A 24,250-nucleotide genomic window follows, 5' to 3' on the forward strand; every position below is an offset into this window, starting at 1 on the left:
CCTATGAGATGATCCGAGGGGCCTTCTTCCTAAACAGGTGAGACCCCGCCCCTTTCATGCCATTGGAGAGCAGACCTGCCCCTCTGTCTGCATTGGGCACAGCAAGGTATGGAGGAGGAGGAGGAACATGGAACTCTTTCCTATGATGCGACTCTCAGACTAGTGTGATGTTTAGCCCACGCAGCCTATCCTACTTATCCAGGGACAGAAAGTGCGTCACCAGGTGGCAATAATGAGAAAAACGAATGCAGCTACCACATTTAACCACTTCCCGTCCGGCGTATTGTCACATGACGTCCTGGGATTCCCGCATCACTGGGGACCCGATGCGCGTGCCCGGCGGCGGCCGCGATGTCCGTTGGGCACCTGCGATTGCTCATCACGTGGATATCCGTGTGTAAACACAGAGATCCACTTCCTGTCAGGGGAGAGAGGAGACCGATCTGTGTCCCTTGTACATAGGGACACAGATCGGTCACCTCCCCCAGTCACCCCCCTCCCCCCACAGTTAGAATCACTCCCAAGGGAACACATTTAACCCCTTGATCGCCCCCTAGTGTTTACCCCCTTCCCTGCCAGTCACATTTATACAGTAATCAGTGCATATTTATAACACTGTATAAATGTCAATGGTTCTAAAATAGTGTCAAAAGTGTCCGGTGTGTCCGCCGCAATAGCGCAGTCCTGACAAAAATTGCAGATAACCGCCATTACTATAAAAAAAATATATATATATATGTCATTAATATATCCCTTAGTTTGTAGCCGCTATAACTTTTGCGCAAACCAATTAATAAACGCTTATTGCGATTTTTTTACCAAAAATATGTAGAAGAATACGTATCGGCCTAAACTGAGAAAAAAAATCGTTTTGAAAAAAAAAAAAAAAATGGGATATGTATTATAGCAAAAAGTAAAAAATATATATATATATTTTTTTTTTATTGTCGCTCTATTTTCGTTTATTGCGCAAAAAATTAAAACTGCAGAGGTGATCAAATACCACCAAAAGAAAGCTCTATTTGTGGGGAAAAAAAGGACGTACATTTTTTTAATTTTGGACTTTTTTTTTTGTTTGTGTAGCAAAAAATAAAAACCCCAGTGGTAATTACCACTAAAAGAAAGCTCTATGGCCCAGATTCTCAAAGGGCTTACGACGGTGCAACGCCATGTGCGCCGTCGTGAGTCCTAATCTGGGCCGTCGTATGAATGCTACGATTCTTAGAATCAGTTACGCATAGATATCCCTTAGATCCGACAGGCCCAAGGCTCTTACGCCGTCGGATCTTAACTGTATTTTTTTTTTGCCCGCTAGGTGGCGCTTTCGTCTTTTTCCCTGTCGAGTATGCAAATGAGCTAGTTACGCGAATTCCCGAACGTACGCGCGGCCGGCGCAGTAAAGTTTTAGAACGTTTACGTTAGGCTTTTCCCGGCTTAAAGTTGCCCCTGGGTCTATGAGGCGCAATGAATGTTAAGTATGGCCGTCGTTCCCGCGTTGAAATTTATAAATTTACGTCGTTTGCGCAAGTCGTCTGTGAATGGGGCTGGACGCCATTTACGTTCACGTCGAAACCAATGACGTCCTTGCGACGTCATTTGGAGCAATGCACCCTGGGATATTTTACAGACGGCGCATGCGCAGTACGTTCGGCGCGGGAACGCGCTTAGTTTAAATGCTACACGCCCCGTACCCGCCTAATTTGAATTAGGCGGGCTTGCGCCAGGTGATTTACGCTGCGCCGCCGCAACTTTACAGGCAAGTTCTTTGTGAATAAAGCACTTGCCTGAAAAACTTGCGGCGGCGTAACGTAAATGAGATACGTTACGCCCGCCCTAAGTTACGCCAATCTACAAGAATCTGGGCCTATCTGTCTCGCAAAAAAAAAAAAAATGTATACAAATTTCTTATGGGTACAGTGTTGCATGACCGTGCAATTGTCATTAAAAGTGCGACAGCGCTGAAAGCTGGAAATTGGCCTGGGCAGGAAGGGGGTGAAAGTGCCCGGTGTTGAAGGGGTTAAACCGCTCTTATATACGGAGTTCAGCTGTACATGTCGTTGTTGGGAGTGCCCTTTATCTTTTCTTTCAAAGAGAAAACGTTTTTAGTCCAAACGATTTTTTTTTCTTTTTCTTATTTTTTTTCTTTTTGTTTTTCTCTATAAATGATTCACCACTAACTTGCTGTGTCTGTCTCTCCTTTCCAGGGCAGCTATGAAAATGGCGAACATTGACCACGTGTTTGAGTACATGTTCACCAATCCTAAGGATTCCCAGGGGGTGAGAACTTTTTTCTGTATGTTGGACATTTAGGAGATGAAGTGTCATGGCCGCCTTATGGCTGTATCTGTCAGGTGATCTCTGCTGAAGAGGGGTCTTGTTGTTGAGGTTGAGCTGCACATCAGACACTATGGGGGAGATTTACTAAAACTGGAGAGTGCAAAATCTGCTGCAGCTCTGCATAAAAACCGATCAGCTTCCAATTTTTTTTTTTTTTTTTGTCAAAGCTTAATTGAACAAGCACTCTCCAGTTTTCTTAACCACTTAAGGACCGGCTCATGAGTATATACGTCGGCAGAATGGCACGGCTGGGCAAGGTGACATATTTTTCCGTCACTTTGAATTTCCCGCCGAGCGCCCCCGCCACAAGCTCCCGTGCCCCGTGAAATCAATGTCCGCCGGTGTCCCGCGGTCGGATCACAGGGCTGCAGAATGGGGAGAGGCCAGTATAAACAAGCATTTCCCTGTTCTGCCTAGTGACGCTGACACTGATCGTTTGCTCACTTTCCTCGGGAGCAGCGATCAGTGACGAGTCACTCGTAGCCACGCCCACTAACAGTTAGAATCACTCCCTAGGACACACTTAAAGAGTTTGTAAAGGATTTTTTTTTTTTCTTAATAGCTTCCTTTACCTTAAAGGGTCACTAAAGGCATTTTTTTTTTTAGCTAAATAGCTTCCTTTACCTTACTGCACTGATTATTACATTGATCAGTGCTATGAAAATGCACTGATCAATGTATAAATGACACTGGCAGGGAAGAGGTTAACACAAGGGGGAGATCAAGGGGTTAAATGTGTTCCCTCGGCGTGTTCTAACTGTAGGGGGGAAGGGCTGGCAGGAACATGACAGAGATCACTGTTCTCGATCACTAAGAACAGTAGATCTGTCATGTCTCCTGTCAGAAAAGGGGGTCTGCCTTGTTTACAAACACAGTTCCCCAATCTGCCTCTGTATACTGCGAACGCGGGTTTCCGGCCGACATATAGCCAGATTCAGGTACGTTTACGCCGGCGTATCAGTAGATACGCCGTCGTAACTCTGAATCTACGCCAGAGTTAATTTAAGCGTATTCTGGAAACCAGATACGCTTAAATTAGGCTAAGATACGAGCGGCGTAAGTCTCCTACGCCATCGTATCTTAGGGTGCAATTTTCCCGCTGGCCGCTAGGTGGCACTTCCGTTGAGTTCGGCCTAGAATATGTAAATGACTAGCTACGCCGATTCACGAACGTACGTGCGCCCGGCGCAATTTTTTTTACGTTGTTTACTTATGGCTTTTTCCGGCGTAAAGTTATTCCAACAAATAGCTGGCCTAGCCAATGTTAAGTATGGCCGTCGTTCCCGCGTCGAAATTTAAAAATGTTACGTCGTTTGCGTAAGTTGTTCGTGAATGGGGCTGGACCTAATTTACGTTCACGTCGAAACCAATACGTCCTTGCGGCGTACTTTGGATCAATGCACACTGGGATATGTACACGGACGGCGCATGCGCCGTTCGTAAAAAACGTCATTCACGTTGGGTCCCCAAACATTAACATAAAACACGCCCCCCCCCCATCCTCATTTGGATTAGGCGCGCTTACGCCGGCCCCATTTACGCTACGCCAACGTAAGTTAGGAGGCAAGTGCTTTGTGAATACATTAGGGAAGAAACAATATCAAGCAAGTGGACATTGATGGTCAGACTTTCAGGCCAAGGAAGTATGGTTTTGTAAAAAAATATATAATTTAAAAATAAAATAAATTATATATTTTTTTACAAAACCATACTTCCTTGGCCTGAAAGTCTGACCATCAATGTCCACTTGCTTGATATTGTTTCTTCCCTAATATAATTACAGATGTGGCCCATGTGAGTGCTATCCTTGTGTTTCCACTTTAACCTTTTTTCCCCCCCGTGTCTTCCTTCCCCCCTCCCCTTCTCTCTTTTTTCCTCTTTTCTTATTTTTTTTTATTTTTTTTTTTTTCCTTTTTTCTTTCTTCCTACTCTTCCTCTTGGTCCTTTAACCCCCCCCCCTTTTTTTGAACCATGCTTTGTGAATACAATACTTGCCTCTCTGACTTAAGGCGGTGTAGCGTAAATACAATACGCTACGCCGCCTTAAAGATGCGCGCCCCTACATGAATCTAACTATTAGAGTCTGTTGCCCAACGGGCACGCTCCCGCAGCGGGCGCTATCGCGTCTGCGCAAGCCGCCTTGCAGCTACGGCGATTTGTGCAGGAGAGCCGACCTGCCGCCATATAACGACGACGGCTGGTCGGCAAGCAATTAAAATTGTTAGAACTCACAGTACATATCTGGCCAAATACAAAATCGGCATAGGTGTCCCGGACCCGCCGCTAATAGCAAATCACAGCCGCTAGAGGTGATATAGAGGCGGTCCGCCCCCAAGCTGACATCACCACAGGGTCCCATAATTTCTCCTCCAGCCCTGTAAGCACCTCCTCCGTGATTTGCTGTCGTCGGCGGGACCGGGACACCTATGCAGATTCTGTATTTGGCCAATTATGTACTTTTAGTTCTAACATTTTTAATAAACTGCCCACTAGATGGCGCTTTTCCTATTCTATACACACAGGAGAAGTGGGGGAAAATCGCATGCGATTTGGACAGGAATCGCACTGCATTCCTGTTCAAAAGGCACATGTTTCATTGCAGTGCGACTTGCGCCAATTTGCTGTGGTGGCACATGGCAGAAGGGAGGTGCCAGGAGCACCGGCGTGGGACCCTAAAAGAGGAGGATCCGGGCTGCTCTGTGTAAAACCATTACACAGAGCAGGTAAGTATAACATGTTTTTTTTTTTTTAAAGAATTATAAAAAACAAACAAAGGCTTTAAAGGGGTTGTAAAGGTAAAAAAAAAAAAAAAATCCCCTAGATAGCTTCCTTTACCTCTGTGCAGTCCTCCTTCACTTACCTCATCCTTCCATTTTGCTTTTAACCACTTGCCTACTGGGCACATATACCCCCTTCCTGCCCAGACGAAATTTTAGCTTCCGGCACTGCGCCGCTTTAACGGACAATTGCGCGGTTGTGCGACGTGACTCCCAAACAAAATTGACGTCCTTTTTTCCCCACAAATAGAGTTTTCTTTTGGTGGTATTTGATCGCCTCTGCGGTTTTTATTTTTTGGGCTATAAACAAAAAAAAAAGCGTAAATTTTGAAAAAAAAACACAATATTGTTTTACTTTTTGCTATTATAAATATCCAATTTTTAAAAAAATAAATAAAAATTTTATCTCAGTTTAGGCCGATACGTATTCTTCTACATATTTTTGGTAAAAAAAAAAAATCGCAATAACCGTATAGTGACTGGTTTGCGCAAAAGTTATATTGCCTACAAAATAGGTTTATTTTTTATAATTTTTTTTTACTAGGAATGGCGGCGATCTGCGATTTTTTTTCGGGACTGCGACATTAAAGCGGACACTTTTGACACATTTTTGGGACCATTCACATTTATACAGTGAACAGTGCTATAAATATGCATTGATTACTGTATAAATGTGACTGGCAGGGAAGGGGTTAACCACTAGGGGGCGGGGAGGGGGTTAAATGTGTAGCCTAGTCAGTGTTCTAACTGTAGGGGGAGGGGGGTGACTGGGGGGAGGTGACCGATCTGTGTCCCTTATGTACAAGGGACACAGCATCGGTCTTCTCTCCCTGACAGGAGGTGGATCTCTGTGTTTAGAGATCCACGGTCCTGCTCAGTTACTGGGCACGCGCATTGTGTTCCCAGTAACGCGACGGGTGCGTGTGCCGCCGGCGGCACGCACGCGCCCCCTAGCGACTTTAAATGACAGGACATCATATGACGTCCTGTCAGAACAATAGGGGATTCCGCCCGCCGTCATTTGACGGCGTGCGGGTATAAAGCGGTTAAATGTCCTTATTTCTTCTGAGAAATCCTCACTTCCTGTTCTTCTGTCTGTAACTCCACACAGTAATGCGAGGCTTTCTCCCTGGTGTGGAGTGTCGTGCCCGCCCCCTCCCTTGAGGGGGCAAGCAGGAGAGTCAGGACGCTCTCTACGTTGCAGATAAAGGAGCTGACTCTCCTGCTCGCCCCCTCAAGGGAGGGGGCAAGCACGACACTCCACACCAGGGAGAAAGCCTCGCATTACTGTGTGGAGTTACAGACAGAAGAACAGGAAGTGAGGATTTCTCAGAAGAAATAAGGACATTTAAAAGCAAAATGGAAGGATGAGGTAAGTGAAGGAGGACGGCACTAAGGGAAAGGAAGATATTTAGCGGATTTTTTTTTTTTTTTTTTAACCTTTTACAACCCCATTAATGTCGCTTTCAGTGTTGCTCTTTCCCGGGCAGAGGAAGGCGGAGTCATTGTGACGGTTTCTTGTCTCTTCTGTTCTCCAGAAGTCGCTGGTCAGAGAGAAGGACTCGGAGTTGTTGTACTTCGCAGACGTTTGCGCTGGACCGGGCGGCTTCTCCGAATACGTGTTGTGGAGGAAGAAATGGCACGCCAAAGGGTTTGGCATGACCCTGAAGGGACCCAACGACTTCAAACTAGAAGACTTTTACGCCGCACCCGGCGAACTCTTTGAACCGTATTACGGTAAATACCTCATTTGTTGGGCAAAAACACAAAAAAAATTTTTTTAAGTCCTGATATTCAATATTTCTAATTTTTTTTAAATGTTTCATAGCAGAAAGCAAAAAAAAAAGTTTTTTTTTTTTTTTTAACCACTTAAGCCTAGGACCAAAATGCAGCTAAAGGCCCAGGCCAGGTTTTGCGATTCGGCACTGCGCCGCTTTAACAGACAATTGCGCGGTCGTGCGGCGTGGCTCCCAAACAAAATTGACGTCCTTTATTCCCCACAAATAGAGATTTCTTTTGGTGGTATTTGATCACCTCTGCAATTTTATTTTTTGCGCTATAAACAAAAACAGGGCGACAATTTTAAAAAAAATTCAATATTTTTTACTTTTTGCTATAATAAATATCCCCCAAAAACATATCTAAAAATGTTGTTTTTTTTTCCCTCAGTTTAGGCCGATACGTATTCTTCTACATATTTTTGGTAAAAAAAAAATCGCAATAAGCGTTTATCGATTGGTTTGCGCAAAATTTATAGCGTTTACAAAATAGGGGATAGTTTTATTGCATTTTTATTATTTTTTTTTTTTACTACTAATGGCGGCGATCAGCGATTTATTTTCGTGACTGCGACATTATGGCGGACACTTCGGACAATTTTGACACATTTTTGGGACCATTGCCATTTTCACAGCAAAAAATGCATTTAAATTGCATTGTTTATTGTGAAAATGACAGTTGCAGTTTGGGAGTTAACCACAGGGGGCGCTAAAGGAGTTATGTTTCACCTAGTGTGTGTTTACAACTGTAGGGGGGTGTGGCTGTAGGTGTGACATCATCGATCGTGTCTTCCCTATAAAAGGGATCACTCGATCGATGCAGCCGCCACAGTGAAGCACGGGGAAGTTGTGTTTACATACGGCTCTCCCCGTTCTTCAGCTCCGGGGAGCGATCGCGAGGGGGCGGCTAGAAACGAATAGCCGCGCCCTCATCCTGGATCGCTACCACACGATTTCCGACTGCCGCATGTACCGGGGGGGGGGGGGGGCCAGGTTCCAATCGGACCCCCGACTCGCGGAAAGGCAGGGACGTACATGTACGCCCATATGCCTATACATGCGGCGATCGTGGTTAATTGTCACTCTTTTTTTGTGTATAGCTCAAAAAATAAATAAAAAACGCAGAAGTGATCAAATGCCACCAAAAGAAAGCTCTATTTGTGGGGGAAAAAAATGATGACAATTTTATTTGGGTACAACATCATGGGACCGCGCAATTGTCATTTAAAGCGGAGTTCCACCCTAAAATGGTGTCATATATGGTATCTTTCGGGGGGAGGGGGGAGCAGAATCCCTGTCTAATATAGGTATTTTGCTTGCACTTCCGGGCATAGATACCTGAGGCACCCACGGGTATCTATGCCACTTTTGGCTCCTTCTTTGTCCCACCGTGTGTTCTGGGAGACACACAGGTCCCAGAAGACAGCAGGGACCAGTGGAATAGTGCAGAGTGGGTCGCGCATGCCCAGTAGGGAACCAGGAAGTAAGGCTTCACTTCCTGATTCCCTTACAGAAGATGGCGACGGCAGCACCCGAGAGCCAAGCGACAGCTCGGCTTCGGGTGCCGACATCGCGGGCGCCCTGGGCGGGTAAGTGTCCTTATTTTAAAAGTCAGCAGCTACAGTGTTTGTAGCTTCTGTCTTAAAAAAAATAAATAAAAAGGCAGAACTCTGCTTTAAAGTAATGCAGTGCCGTATCGCACAAAATGGTCTGGCCATTAAGGGGGTAAATCTTCTGGAGGTCAAGTGGTTAAATCTTCTGGAGGTCAAGTGGTTAACCTATAGCCATGCTCTGCCTTGGCCTTGAACTCGCTCTGCGTACTCGCTTATCACGTGGTGCATTACCATTGAATTGCAGTTCCTAGTTTCATGTGATATGACACGTGAGACCTGCATAAGGCATTCGTTTTAACCGCTTGCCGGCCGTATACTGTATATACACGGCAGCAAGGCGGATCACGTGAGTGATCCTGCTCTTCCGGGTCACGCGCAATCCACTGGCGTTTCCCCTGAGGAGGGGAGTGGACTGGGTTGTGTGGAGATCGCTGGCACCTGTTGTATCTCCGTAGAAGGGGATCATGCTGGGATGTGTGGTCCCGTGGCATCTTGTTCCCGGGCTGGCAGCTGGACCCCCGTTGCTTGTGCAGCGCATGCTGGTAGTTGTGGTTTCTCGCGTGGGCGGGGGTTGCTGGGGGTTGTGGTTCCTCAGGACCTGGGCAGAGGCGGCAGATTACACTGGCACTCTGTGACTCGCCTGTGGCCCCTCCCTCCGGGGCTCTGTGTGGGGGATGGTCCCTCCTCCCTGCACACTGATTCCCACATCTCCACTTATCCACCACGAAAGGTGGGGCTCCAATTGCCTGCCCTCCCCCCACACAGGGCCGATCCAGGAAATATTCGATTGCCTCTCGAGGGGTCAGGAAGGATTTTTTTTCTCCAGCTTGGGGGGAACATTGGATCTCATACTCTGCTGGGAGTTTTCGCCTTCCTCTGGATCAACTGCCTCACAACCCAATACACCTGCTCATCTACCACCAAGGGGGACGCTACCACCCTGGGTAGGGGGTGAGTGTGGCCAGTGGAACTTCCCCCCCAAGTTTCTGCTGCCCGCACTCCCTCACGCCCAGCGTACTGGTAATACCCCCTGCCCCCACCTACATGCACCCATCTACCACCAAGGGGGACGCTACCACCCTGGGTAGGGGGTGAGTGTGGCCAGTGGAACTTCCCCCCCCCCAAGTTTCTGCTGCCCTCACTCCCCCACGCCCAGCGTACTGGTAATACCCCCTGCCCCCACCTACATGCACCCATCTACCACCAAGAGGGGACGCTACCACCCTGGGTAAGGGCTTTGTGTGACCAGTGGAAGTTCCCCACCAAGTTTCATCTGCCCTCACTCCCCCACGCCCAGCGACTTGTAACAGGAAAAAAAAACCTGGGAATCAATTTCCCCCTCCCTTAGATCCCTTCATTGGTTGCCCGTAAAAGACAGAATTACGTTTAAGATACTCTGCCTGACGCACAAATGTGTACAAGGAAGTGCGCCCCAATATCTATGTGAAAAATTAAAATGTCGCAACCCCAATCGCGTTCTCCGTTCTACCAACCAAATATACTCCAGATAGTCAAGGCCAGATACAAGTCCCAAACCCATCTATTCTGAAGGCAAAATATAGTAGGAAACGGATACCAAGCGCCTTGAGGTGATTCAGTTCCCATGTGTCGCGCTATACAGGTTTCTCACCCACTCACTCCCGCTGTGATTAGACACTTCGGGAGCCAATCGGGTCTGGCGGACTCGATCGTAGAACGGTGGTCTGCCTATGTAAACAAGGCAGACTGCCATTCTGTCAAATCGCATGTCGAAACGCACCAATGTGAACCGGGGCTTAGGCACACTTTTGATCGCCCCTGATGTTAACCCCTTTTTCTGCCAGTGTCAGTACAGTGACATACATTTTTTTTTTTTTTTAGAACTGATCACTTGTTTAGTGTCACTGGTTCCCAAAAAAGTTGTGATTAGTGTCTGATTTGTTCGCCACAATGTCGCAGTCCTGCTCTAAGTTACCGATCGCCGCCATTACTTAAAAAAATAAATAAAAAAATCCATAGATAAATCCCATAGTTTGTAGACGCTATAACTTTTGCACAAACCAATCAATATACGCTTATTGGGATTTTATTTTACCAAAAATATGTAGCGGAATACGTGTCGGCCTAAATGTATGAAGAAATTTGATTCCCTCTCTTCCTCTTGTAATGTTGTAAAGAATACTTATTCATTTATTTTTTATAGCCGTCTTCATTTTCACTGTCTTTGCTCCCGGCAGGTGAAGGAGGAGTGGACGGCGATGGAGATATCACCCGCCCAGAGAACATCACCGCTTTTCGGAACTTCGTCTTGGATAATACAGATCACAAGGGTGTTCACTTCATGATGGCCGATGGGGTGAGTCTTCGCCAGAGTCGCCGTTTATCCGGGGAAAATGGGCCAATCACAGCAGCCCTGCATTGATAATCAATGTGCTGATTATCAGCACAGACCCCCCCCCCCCCTTCTGACAAGAAGAGCGGCCGATCGGCTCCTCCCCTGTCAGAGGCTCCATACCACGATCGGAGAATGCAGTGTGACACAGCACCACCGATCACCATTTCTGTTATAACATTTTGCAAACAGGTAATTTTTCTATTTCGCTGATAAGGCCGCACTGATAGGCTGCACTGATGAGGCGGCGCTGGTGGGCATTGATTGGCGGCACTGTTGGCGCTGCCCTGATTATCAGTGTAGATGTCCCCTTTCACACTTGTTACTGTCTATCCTCTGAGTGTGTTTATATTGTGATCATCTGTGATTGGACATGGTGAAGGGCTGCTGTGATTGGTTATTTACCGTGATCTGTGATCAGCTGTGTTCAAAGGACACGGTGATCATAAGGCGTGCCGGATGCGTGCCGGAATGGACGCGGTTCTGGGAGGACGTCAATAGACTATAGAGGCATATGCTTTGTTCATATTTTATGTCTGAGGTTTACAACCGCTTTAAGTAGTCATGAATTTAAAGTGCCCTGTGTCCTGTGTTGTACTCCCAAGAAAAGGATTTTACAGGTAAACCCTAATAGGTAAAAATCCTAATGAAGAGACACTAGTCCAGATTCTCAAAGGGCTTACGACGGCGCAACGCCATTTGCGCCGTCGTAAGTCCTAATCTGGGCCGTCGTATCTATGCGACTGATTTTTAGAATCAGTTACACATAGATATCCATTAGATATGACAGGCGTAAGGCTCTTACGCTGTCAGATCTTAAATGCAATTTTTTTTCCGGCCGCTAGGTGTCGCCTCGTCGGTTTCTCCGTCGTCTATGCAAATTAGCAAGTTACGCGAGATTCCCGAACGTACGCGCGGTCGACGCAGTGAATTTACGACGTTTCCGTAAGTGTAAACTTGCCCCTGCTATATGAGGGGTACTTTTACGAAGGTCCGTCGTATGCCATGTTAAGTATGGCGTCGGGACAGCGTCGTCTTTTTCCGTCGGTTACGTCGTTTTACTAAGTCCTTCGCGAATACGACTTTACGTCAATGACGCTCACGTCGGCGTCATTGACGTTTTCCGTCGTGAGCTGGATCATGCGCCCTGGGCTATTTTTCCGCCCGGCGCATGCGCAGTTCGATCGGCGCGGGGGCGCGCTTAATTTGAATACAAGCCGCCCCCTTTGAATTACGCGGCCATACGCCGGGCCATTTACACTACGCCGCCGCAAATTACGGAGCAAGTGCTTGGAGAATACGGCACTTGCTCCAGTAAGTTGCGGTGGCGTGGTGTAAATGACTTACACTACGCCGCCGCCGTTTCTATGAGAATCTGGTCCTATGTTAGCCTATGTGCCCATTCACACCTGGGCGTCTTTTAGTGTTAATGAGCTTTGGAGTTTATTGGCTTTTTTCTGAACGCCTGAAATTTGCGTTCAAAGTGCCGTTTTTTGTCGGAAAAAAACGCCCAAAGGCGTAAAACGCTTAAAAACGATCAAAAACGCCGGTGCCAGCGTTTTTTAATCAATTAAAAATTAAAAAAAAAAAAAAAAAAAAAAGCTACACTGAAAAACGCTGATTAAAGCTATTGCAAAAACCCTAAAAAACTTTGAAAGGCTCCCTGCAAAGCTACTGGCGTTTTTTTATAGCTTTTATCAGCTTCAGTGTGCATGGAGCCTTAATCAGCGTTTTTCAGTGTAGCTTTTTTTTTTCAATGGATTAAAAAACGCTGGCACCGGCGTTTTTGAGCGTTTTTCAGCGTTTCTGAGCGTTTTTCCCCACCAAAAAACGGCACTTTGAACGCAAATTTCGGGCGTTCAGAAAAAAGCCAATAAACTCCAAAGCTCATTAACACTAAAAAACGCCCAAGGTGTGCATGGGCACATAGGCTAACATAGAGTTCAGTTTATGGGCTTTAAAAAAAAAAAAAGCCAAAAACGACAATAAACTTCAGTTTATCAGCTTCAGTGTGCATTGAGCCTGAGGTAAAAATCCTAATGAAGACACTATAGTTGTGCTTGAAGAGGTTGCTGTGTGTGTTGTGTATGGATGTACTCAAATATGTTTTGCTTTATAGGGGTTCTCGGTGGAGGGTCAGGAAAACATTCAGGAAATCCTCAGCAAGCAGCTTCTCCTCTGTCAGTTCCTGGTGGGACTGTCTGTAGTGCGGACCGGTGAGTTCTGTACAAGTTTTACCCATCTGAATGCATTCTGTGAAAGAATTTTACTCTTAAAGGGTAACTCCACTTTTGTGGGAGAATAAAAAAATAATGTAGCACGTAACAATGCGGCACAATTCATATTGTAATTGAATCTTATTAACCACTTAAGGACCGCCTAACACCGATATACGTCGGCAGAATGGCACGGCCGGGCACAATCACGTACCTGTACATGATTGTTAAATGCCCAGGCGTGCCCGCGACCTGGTCCGAAGCTCCGCGACCGCGGGACTCGCGGACCCGATCGCCGCTGGAGTCCCGCGATCGGTCCCCGGAGCTGAAGAACGGGGAGAGCTGTGTGTAAACACACCTTCCCCGTTCTTCACAGTGGCGCCGTCATCGATCATGTGTTCCCCGATATAGGGAAAGACGATCAATGACATCATACCTACAGCCACACCCCCCTACAGTTAGAAACACAGATGAGGTCACACATAACCCCTTCAGCGCCCCCTTGTGGTTAACTCCCAAACTGCAATTGCCATTTTCACAGTAAACAATGCATTTTTTTGCTGTGAAAATGACAATGGTCCCAAAAATGTGTCAAAATTGTCCGAAGTGTCCGCCATCATCTCGCAGTCACGAAAAAAATCGCTAATCGCCGCCATTAGTAGTAAAAACATGTTTTTTATAAAAATGCAATAAAACTATCCCCTATTTTGTAAACGCTATAAATTTTGCGCAAACCAATCGATAAACGCTTATTGCGTTTTTTTTTGTTTTTTTTTACCAAAAAAATGTAGAAGAATGCGTATCGACCTAAACTGAGGAAAAAAAATGTTTTTTTATATATTTTTTTGGGATATTTATTATAGCAAAAAGTAAAAAATTGCATTTTTTTCAAAATTGTCGCTTTATAGCGCAAAAATTAAAAACCGCAGAGGTGATAAAATACCAAAATACGTATCGGCCTAAACTGAGGGAAATTTTTTATTTTTTTGATATATTTTTGGGGGATATTTATTATAGCAAAAAGTAAAAAATATAATTTTTTTTCAAAATTGTCGCTCTATTTTTGTTTATAGCACAAAAACATAAAACCGCAGAGGTGATCAAATACCACCAAAGGAAAGCTCTATTTGTGGGGAAAAAAGGACACCAATTTTGTTTGGGAGCCACGTCGCACGACCGCGCAATTGTGAGTTAAAGCGACGCAGTGCCGAATCGCAAAAAGTGCTCTGGTCTTTGACCAGCAAAATGGGTCCGGTGGTTAAAAAAAAAAAAAGTTCTGCTACTGTCTGTGCCAACATCGAAGATATTTTGCTTCTTTCCTGTCTCTGTGACCACACAGGAAGTGAAGGAAAATGTCCCCCGTGTCTTCACAGTCGGCAGCTTGCAACCGGGGAAGTTCAAACCCCCAACCCCCCTTCCCCATCCAGAACTGAAAGTAAAAATTAGTTTTAGAGTTGGATGGAATTAGCACTTTGCCTGTTTTTATTGAGTATCATCAGGTTTGTTGCCACATATAAAAGAGAGATATGTGTTTTTTGTATATCCTGTTGAATCCCTTTTTTTATTTTTTTTTATTTAACTGTGTCCTTCCAGGGGGACATTTCATCTGTAAGACCTTTGACCTGTTCACCCCGTTCAGCGTGGGACTGATTTACCTGCTGTACTGCTGCTTCGAACGGGTCAGCCTCTTCAAGCCAGTGACCAGCCGGCCTGCTAATTCCGAGAGGTGAGTGTGGCAGAGTGGATCAGCAAGGCGGGCAGCCATTGCTGGGAGAGATGCCGTTGTCTGAGATGACATTTTCAGCGGAACCTCAGATGACGGGCATAATCCGTTCCAGGAGAATGCTCGTAATCCAAAGCACTCGCATATCAAAGCGAGTTTCCCCATAGAAGTCAATGAAAAGGAAAATAATTTGTTTTCCGCGTTGACTTCAATGGCATGCAATACCGCATGTGGCCAGAGGTTGGGGCCGGAGAGCCTCGGAAATGATCAAGGACAGCTCCGCTGACCTCGGAAACACTTGGGAATGTAGTATTTCTGAGCATTTCCGAACTGCTCCGCTCGGCTCCGGCTCCCCGCACCTCAGGCCAAATGCGGTACTGCACACCCCATTAGCTTGAATTCTGCTCGTTTTGCGAGACAACACTCGCAAACCGAGTCAGATTTTTTTTTTAAAGTTGCTCGTCTTTCAAAATGCTTGTTACTCGTAAACCGAGGTTTCACTGTATAGCCGGAATCAGAACCACACACTTTTTTTCATGGTTATTTTATGTTTAACCAGTTCCCGACCACCGCATGTACATATACGTCCACAATATGGCACGTACAGGCACATGGGCGTATAGGTACGTCCTCGCCTATTAGCGGGTGGGGGGTCCGATCGGGACCCCCCCCCGCTACATGCGGCGGTCGGGTCCGCTCGGGGAGCGATCCGGGACCACGGCGCGGCTATTTGTTTATAGCCGCTCCGTCGCGATCGCTCCCCGGAGCTGAAGAACGAGGAGAGCCGTGTGTAAACACGGCTTCCCCGTCCTTCACTATGGCGGCGCATCGATCGCGTCATTCCCTTTATAGGGAAGACACGATCGATGACGTCATTCCTACAGCCACACCCCCAAACAGTTGTAAACACATACTAGGTGCACCCTAACTCCTACAGCGCCACCTGTGGTTAACTCCCAAACTGCAACTGTCATTTTCACAATAAAGAATGCAATTTAAATGCATTTTTTGCTGTGAAAATGACAATGGTCCCAAAAATGTGTCAAAATTGTCCGAAGTGTCCGCCATAATGTCGCAGTCACGAAAAAAAACGCTGATCGCCGCCATTAGTAGTAAAAAAAAAATAAAAAATAAAAATGCAATAAAACTATCCCCTATTTTGTAAACACTATAAATTTTGCGCAAACCAATCGATAAACGCTTATTGCGATTTTTTTTACTAAAAATAGGTAGAAGAATACGTATCGGCCTAAACTGAGGAAAAAAAAATTGTTTATATATGTTTTTGGGGGATATTTATTACAGCAAAAAGTAAAAAATATTGCTTTTTTTTCAAAATTGTCGCTCTATTTTTGTTTATAGCGCAAAAACTAAAAACCGCAGATGTGATCAAATACCACCAAAAGAAAGCTCTATTTGTGGGGAAAAAAGGACGCCAATTTTGTTTGGGAGCCATGTCGCACGACCGCGCAATTGTCTGTTAAAGCGACGCAGTCCCGAACTGTAAAAACACCTTGGGTCTTTAGGCTGCATATTGGTCCGGGGCTTAAGTGGTTAACCACTTCCCGACCGCCGCATGTAGATATACGTCGGCAGAATGGCACGTACAGGCACATTGGCGTACCTGTACGTCCCTGCCTAGACGTGGGTCGGGCGTCCGATCGGGACCCCCCCCCCCCCCCGCTACATGCGGCGGTCGGATTCCCGCGGGGAGCGATCCGGGACGACGGCGCGGCTATTCGTTTATAGCCGCTCCATCGCGATCGCTCCCCGGAGCTGAAGAACGGGGAGAGCCGTATGTAAACACGGCTTCCCCGTGCTTCACTGTGGCGGCATCGATCGAGTGATCCCTTTTATAGGGAGACTCGATCGATGACGTCAGTCCTACAGCCACACCCTCCTACAGTTGTAAACACACACTAGGTGAACCCTAACTCCTACATCGCCCCCTGTGGTTAACTCCCAAACTGCAACTGTCATTTTCACAATAAACAATGCAATTTAAATGCATTTTTGGCTGTGAAAATGACAATGGTCCCAAAAATTTGTCAAAATTGTCCGAAGTGTCCGCCATAATGTCGCAGTCACGAAAAAAATCGCTGATCGCCGCCATTAGTAGTAAAAAAAAATAATAATAAAGCTATCCCCTATTTTGTAAACGCTATAAATTTTGCGCAAACCAATCGATAAACGATTATTGCGATTTTTTTTTTTACCAAAAATATGTAGAAGAATACGTATCGGCCTAAACTGAGGAAAAAAATAAAAATGTTATGTATGTTTTTGGGGGATATTTATTATAGCAAAAAGTAAAAAATATTGAATTTTTTTCAAAATTGTCGCTCTATTTTTGTTTATAGCGTAAAAAATAAAAACCGCAGAGGTGATCAAATACCACCAAAAGAAAGCTCTATTTGTGGGGAAAAAAGGACGCCAATTTTGTTTGGGAACCACGTCGCACGACCGCGCAATTGTCTGTTAAAGCGACGCAGTGCCGAATTGTAAAAACCCCTTGGGTCATTTAGCAGCATATTGGTCCGGTCCGTAAGTGGTTAACTACTTCCCACCTGGCTTAGAGCAGAATGACGGCCGGACGGTGGTTCAGTTATCCTGACTGGGTGTCATATGACGTCCAGCAGGATAACATTCCTGGCGTGCGCAGCGATCGTTGGTGCTGTGTGTCACTCTCGCACTGCATTTCCGATCGTGGTAAGGAGCTTCTGACGGAGGCTCCTTATTATGTGATCAGCTGTGACCAATCACAGTGTGAACCAGGAAGTGCCGGCAAACAGCTTTTCTCGGTTCGCGCTGACAGGGAGAGCCGATCGGCGGCTCTCCCTGTCAGGGGGGGGGGTCTGCGCTGATAATCAGCACATTGATCATCAGTGAAGCCCCCATGAGAGGTGCCACAGCAATGCCAATCAGTGCCCATCAGGAACGCCAGTCAGTGCCTACCACAGTGCCCAATCAGTAATACCTGTCAGTATCTCATCATCAGTGCTGCCCATCAGTGCCATCTATTATTGTTTATCACTGCCACCTATCATTGCCCATCAGTGCTGCATATCAGTGCCCATCAATTCTATAGTTATAGCGTCTACAAACTATGGGAAAGATTCATGGCATTTTTTTTTTTACTAGTAATGGCGGTGACCTGCGGTTTTTAGCGGTACTGAGACATTGCGACAGACAGATCGGAGACTTTTGGCACCTTTTTGGGACCATTGTCATTTAGTCTCCATTCACATCTAGGCGACAAAACGCCAGACGCCGGACGCTTGTGCCGCTAGAGGGGGAAATTCCCATTGCTGTCTATGGAGATGGCTCACATCTCATAGACGCCGTACGCCTGTCGCCTGAAAAAAATTCCCGGACCCTTTTTTTCAGGCGGCATTGGCGTTCGCCCATTGACAGCAATGGGAAGAATTTGAAAAAAAAAAAAGATACACTATCCGCGGCAAAATACGCCGCGTACGCGGCGTTGCTTGTCGCAGAGATGTGAATGGAGCCTTATACAGCGATCCGTGCTCTAAAAATGCACTGATTACTGTGTAAATGTCACTGGCAGGGAAGGGGTTAAACACTAGGGGGCGATCAAGGGGTTAACTGTGTGTTCCCTCAGTGTGTTCTAACTGTGTGGGGATAGGATTGACTAGCAGAGGAGACATATCGCTGTTCCTACTTAGTAGGAACAAACAATATGGCTCCTCTCCTCTGACAGCACAGGGATTTGTGTGTTTACAAATCCCCGTTTATGTGGCTGGCGGAGATCTGCCCGCTGGCCACGTGCATTTGGTCTCCCGCCGTGCAGCGCGCTGGTGCACGCCCTCTGGTGGCCGGAAAAGGGTAGGGCGTACCCGTATAGGATTTCGCCCAGGAGAGCCATTGTATAGCTGCGTGACGTGGTCGGGAACCGGTAAAAGTAACGCAGTGCCGCATGGCAAAAAATGGCCTGGTCATGAAGGGGGGGGGGGGTAAATCTTCAAGAGGTCAAGTGGATACAGTACAATGTCCTTCTTGGGTTTACTTTTCCCTGTCTGTATATCTATGAATTCTGTTCTCTTTGTGGTTACAGTGGTGTGTTTATTATATCTTTGTATCTCTTTAGGTATATTGTAGGGCGCGGCTTGAAGGCGGGCACAGATGACGTGCGCTTGTACCTGTTTCAAGTAAACCTTCGCCTTAACCAGATGCGTAACTCTGAGCAGGACGTCACCCTGGTGGTGCCTTTGGAGGTGCTGAGAGGGGACCGGCAGTTCCATGAGTACATGGTCCGCAATAATGAGAGGTGAGAGACTTTAAGAAATGATTTAGCTTCTTTGACTCGTTCTGTTTCATGTGTGGATTGAACATACAGAAAAACCTTGGAGTGCGAGGATAATTCCTTCCGGAAACATGCTTGTAATCCAAAGCACTTGTATATCAAAGCGACTTTCCCCATAAGAAATAATGGAAACTCAAATGATTCGTTCCGCAACCATTTATTCATAAGTTCGTGGGCTGGATTCAGATAGAATGCTCTATCTTTCTTCCGGCGTAACGTATATCAGATACGTTACGCCGCCGTAACTTTGGGCACAAGTTCCGTATGCAGAAAGAACTTGCGCCCTTAGTTACGACGGCGTAACGTATGTGTGGCGGCGTAAGCCCGCCTAATTCAAATGGGGATGTTGTGGGCGTGTTTTATTTAAATTTGACTTGACCCCGCGTATTGACGTTTTTTGTGAACGGCGCATGCGCCGTTCGTGAAAAAATTCTAGTGCGCATGCTCGAAATTACGCCGCAAAGCCTCATTGGTATCGACGTGAACGTACCTTACGCAAAGCCCTGTTCGCGAACGACTTAGGCAAACAACGTAAAATTTTCAAAACTCGGCGCGTGAACGACGTCCATATTTAACATTAGCTACGCCTCATATAGCAGGGGTGACTTTACGCCGGAAAAAGCCTAACGCAAACGACGTAAAAAAATGCGCCGGCGGGACGTACGTTTCTGAATCGGGCTAAATACCTAATTAGCATATTCCTTGCATAACCATACGGAAGTGCCACCTAGCGGCCAGCGTAAATATGCAGCCTAAGATACGACGGTGTAAGACACTTGCGCCAATCGGATCTTAGGGAAATCTATGCGTAACTGATTCTATGAATCAGGCGCATAGATACGACGGCCCGCACTCAGAGATACAACGTCGTATCTCGTTTCTGAATCCGGCCCTTAAAGTCTAAATCTTTTTCTGACACTTGTTTCTTAAGTTAAAAATCTATATTTTTTGCTAGAAAATCACTTGGAACCCCCAAACGTTATATATATATTTTAGCAGAGACCCTAGGGAATAAAATGTCAATTGCTGCAATATTTTATGTCACTCTGTATTTGCCCAGCGGTCTTTCAAATGCAATTTCTGGGGAAAAAATACACTTCAATGAATAAAAACGAATCTGTAAAGTTAGCCCAATCTTTTTGTTTTAATACGAAAAACGATGTTACGCCGAGAGAATCGTGATCTATCTTCTAAACAAAAAAAAATCATGATTCTCGTTTTAGCCAGAATCGTGCAGCTCTACCTTGTAGTAGTAAAACTGCTATAGGACAGTCAGCAAGTGGCCGTAGACGGATCGAAATACTGAACCCTGTTCTATCTATGAGCAGGCTGGTTGTACTAAAGCTGATCCATCAATCGACTTCACTATAACCGGCCTGTCAGGGTTTTTTTTTTTAGTTTTTTTGCACAATCACTCCTGGCAGCTATAGCAGCGCTATGGGAGGGATTTGTTGGTGTTGATGGGAGAATCAAGGGATTGCCGTTCCTTCAACCCATAGGGCTAGATTCAGGTAGGGGGACGTAAGTTTGTGCGGGTGTAGCGTATGTTATTTATGATACGCCGCCGCAATTTAGAGAGGTAGGTGCAGTATTCACAAAGCACTTGCTCCGTAAGTTGCGGCGGCGTAGCGTAAATCTGCCGGCGTAAGCGCGCCAAATTCAAATTGTCAAGAGGTGGGTGTGTTTTATGCAAATAAAACATGACCCCATGTAAATTACGTTTCTCACGAACGGCGCATGCACCGGCCGTGAACGTATCCCAGTGCGCATGCTCCTAATCGCGTCGCAAATTGTCAATGCTTTCGACGTGAACGTAATTTACGCAAAGCCCTATTCGCGAACGACTTGCGCAAATGACGTAAAAAATTTTAAATTCGACGCGGGAACGACGTCCATACTTAAAGCGGGGGTTCACCCTAAAAAAAAAATTTTTTTTGTCTACCATGCCATGCAGCATACTAGCGTCAGCTACAGTATGCATTTATTTTTATTTTTTCCGCTGTACTGACAGTTTAATCCGTTTCAGACTCCCTCGGGGAGTAGGCGTTCCTATCAAGAGGGGAACATGATTGACGGCCGGCTATGGCGCGTCACGCTTCCCGAAAATAACCGAAATAGGACTCGGCTCTTCACGGCGCCTGCGCAGTCAGCTCCTAGTCTGTGCACAGGCGCCGTATAGCGCAGTGAAGAGCCGAGACCTACTCTGGCTATTTTCGGGAAGCGTGACGCGCCATAGCCGGCCGTCAATCATGTTCCCCTCTTGATAGGAACGCCTATTCCCCGCGGGTGTCTAAAACGAAACTATTGGATTACTCTGTGAGTACAGCGCAAAAAAATAAAAATAAAGGCATACTGTAGCTGACACTAGTATGCTGCATGGCATGGTAGAAAGTAGTTTTTTAGGGTGAACCTCCGCTTTAACATTGGCTATGCCTCATATAGCAGGAGTAACGTTACGCCGGAAAAAGTCTTCCGCAAACGACGTAAAAAAAAAATCCGGGCGCGCGTACGTTTCTGAATCGACGTATCCAGCTCATTTGCATATTCTACGCTGAAATAGACGGCAGCGCCACCTATCGGCCAGCATAAATATGCACCCTAAGATACGACGGCGTAAGAGACTTACGTCAGTCGGATCTTAGCCTAATTTCGGCGTATCTTGCTTTCTGAATACAGAAAGAAGATACGCCGGCGCAGCTTTGAATTTACGCGGCGTATCAATAGATACGCCGGCGTAAATTCTTTCTGAATCTAGCCCCATAATGGATTACCAGCCTAATAATAAAGCACAGATTTGGAAAGGACAAATGACTCTGATAGTTGGACATTGTAGATTTGCGCAGTAATATCCTTTTCTTTTCTTTTCTTGCTCTCCAGGTGTTGCGAGGTGCAGATCAAAGCTCTGGGTAAAATCCATGGTTTTGTCCAAGACTCGTAAGTAAAACTCATTCACACCTCAGATAACTGATACACATTATGCACGTTACAAATGTTTCGTTTCCAATTTGTTCTGGAGCTTTTTTATTTTTTTGCAGCTCGAATCGGACAAATTGGTGCGTTTTTTGTTTTATTTTATGCATTTTTTGTTCCATAGAAATGCATGAATACGCTTGATTCGAGCAGTTTTTTTAGTTTTTCTGCTCAAATACAATGATTAAGTGAAAATAAATATTAAACTAAAAATAAATCAATAAAAAACCCTAACCCCCAACCCTTAGCCCCCATTCACATCTAGGCGTTTTTACGCCTGTAGCGCTACGCCGCTGCCGCCAGAGGGCTGGAAACTCATTTCCCTCTATGGAGATGGTTCACATCTCCACGCCGAACGCCGGACGCCTGCCGCCTGAAAAAAGGTCCCGGACCTTTTTTTCAGGCGTCTTTCGGCGTTCGGCTAGGAGATGGGAAGCATCTCCATAGAGGGGGTCAATCTGGGGCACATCTAGGCGGACAATACCGGCGTTTTGTCGCCGCAAATCGCGGTACAAAACGCCGCTATTTGTACCGCGGTTTGCGGCGACATAACGCCGCGATTTCGTCCGCCTAGATGTGAATGGAGCCTTACCCTTACACGCGGTCTTTTTCGGCATGAAAAAAAAACTTTTTAAAATGTCATTTAAAATGATGGTGTGTGGGCTTCACATCGTTTTTCGGCTTCTAAAAAAACAAAAAAAATAATTCGAACATGCTGCATTTTTTAACGTCGTTTTAAAAAATGTAGTTTTTCGTGATGTAAAAAATGATCGTGTGTGGGCAAAAACGACGTTTTAAACCCCGCGCATGCTCAGAAGCAAGTTATGAGACGGGAGCGCTCGTTCAGGTAAAACTACCGTTCATAATGGAGTAAGCACATTCATCAGCCTGTAACAGACAAAAAAGCGCGAATCGTCTTTTGCTAACACGGAATCAGCTAAAAGCAGCCCCAAGGCGGATAGAACTTCCCCTTTAGAGTGCCGTCGCACGTGTTGTACGTCACCACGCTTTGTTCATCATTTTTCAAAAACGATGTTGTGTGGGTAACGTCGTTTTTAATGATGAAGTTGGAAAAACTTCGTTTTTTTTCATGATGGAAAAACGACCGTGTGTACGCGGCATTAAAGTGATTGTAAAGTCTTGTGTTTTTTTTTTCTATTAAAATAACAAACATGTCATACTTGCCTCCTCTGTGTAATGGTTTTGCACAGAGCAGCCCGGATCCTCCTCCGCCTTTTCTTGGGTCCCTGGCTGGAGCTCCTGCCCCCCCCCCCCCTTCTGTTGAGTGCCCTTACAGCAAGCAGCTTGCTATGGGGGCACACGAGCCGAGCTTCAGCTCCGTGTGTACATTTAGACTCTCTCTCTCTCTCCTGATTGGCTAACTGAGTTTGATTGACAGCACCGAGAGCCAATGGCGCCGCTGTCGTGTCCCCGGCCAATCAGGAGGGAGAGTCCCGGACTGACTAGGCACTATTGGACATCGCTGGATAGAGATGGGGCTCAGATAAGTATTAGGGGGACTGCTGCACACAGAAGGCATTTTATCTGGGGGGGGGGGGTTGGGGGCGCAAAGTTTACACTTCCAAAAGCAAAACAAAACAATCAAATTAGAAGCTATGCTCATGTATCAGATTGTAGCCAACGGTCCCATAAGTGTTTGATTTTTTTTTACAAAGATATCTGCTTTTGAGCAGTGACCTTTGAGATTTTTTTTTTTTCCAGGGCGCTGAATGAGCCCCGCCAAGCAGACATCCGGAAAGAGTGCCTGAAGCTCTGGGGGGTGAGTAGGATGTATATTTTAATGTTGTATAGAATATAGGCAGTCATGTATTGTGTTGGAAGGTTTTAACTTGAGGGTCCTGTCTTACATGAGGGTCCTGTCTTACATGAGGGTCCTATCTTACATGAAGGTCCTATCTTACATGAAGAGGGTCCTATCTTACATGAAGAGGGTCCTATCTTACATGAAGAGGGTCCTATCTTACATGAGGGTCCTATCTTACATGAAGAGGGTCCTATCTTACATGAAGGTCCTATCTTACATGAAGAGGGTCCTATCTTACATGAAGAGGGTCCTATCTTACATGAGGGTCCTATCTTACATGAGGGTCCCATCTTACATGAGGGTCCTATCTTACATG

The 24,250-nt window shown here is 45.9% G+C and overlaps 1 protein-coding gene across 2 annotated transcripts in view; it reads left to right on the forward strand.

The window, feature by feature from the left end:
* The window catches only part of CMTR1 (cap methyltransferase 1), a 66,058-nt gene that overhangs the window by 23,255 nt on the left and 18,553 nt on the right, over positions 1–24,250 (forward strand). For both annotated transcript variants that reach the window (XM_040351800.1, XM_040351801.1), the window contains exons 8-16: positions 1–37; positions 2,205–2,277; positions 6,653–6,851; positions 10,722–10,840; positions 12,996–13,092; positions 14,686–14,818; positions 18,924–19,103; positions 22,017–22,073; positions 23,832–23,889. The exon at positions 1–37 is cut by the window's left edge and continues 58 nt beyond it. In XM_040351800.1, the coding sequence (XP_040207734.1) occupies positions 1–37; positions 2,205–2,277; positions 6,653–6,851; positions 10,722–10,840; positions 12,996–13,092; positions 14,686–14,818; positions 18,924–19,103; positions 22,017–22,073; positions 23,832–23,889 (953 nt within the window). The remainder of the gene's footprint in view (positions 38–2,204; positions 2,278–6,652; positions 6,852–10,721; positions 10,841–12,995; positions 13,093–14,685; positions 14,819–18,923; positions 19,104–22,016; positions 22,074–23,831; positions 23,890–24,250) is intronic.

The sequence above is a fragment of the Rana temporaria genome, chromosome 4 (assembly GCF_905171775.1).
Source record: "Rana temporaria chromosome 4, aRanTem1.1, whole genome shotgun sequence".
Lineage (NCBI taxonomy): Eukaryota > Metazoa > Chordata > Amphibia > Anura > Ranidae > Rana > Rana temporaria.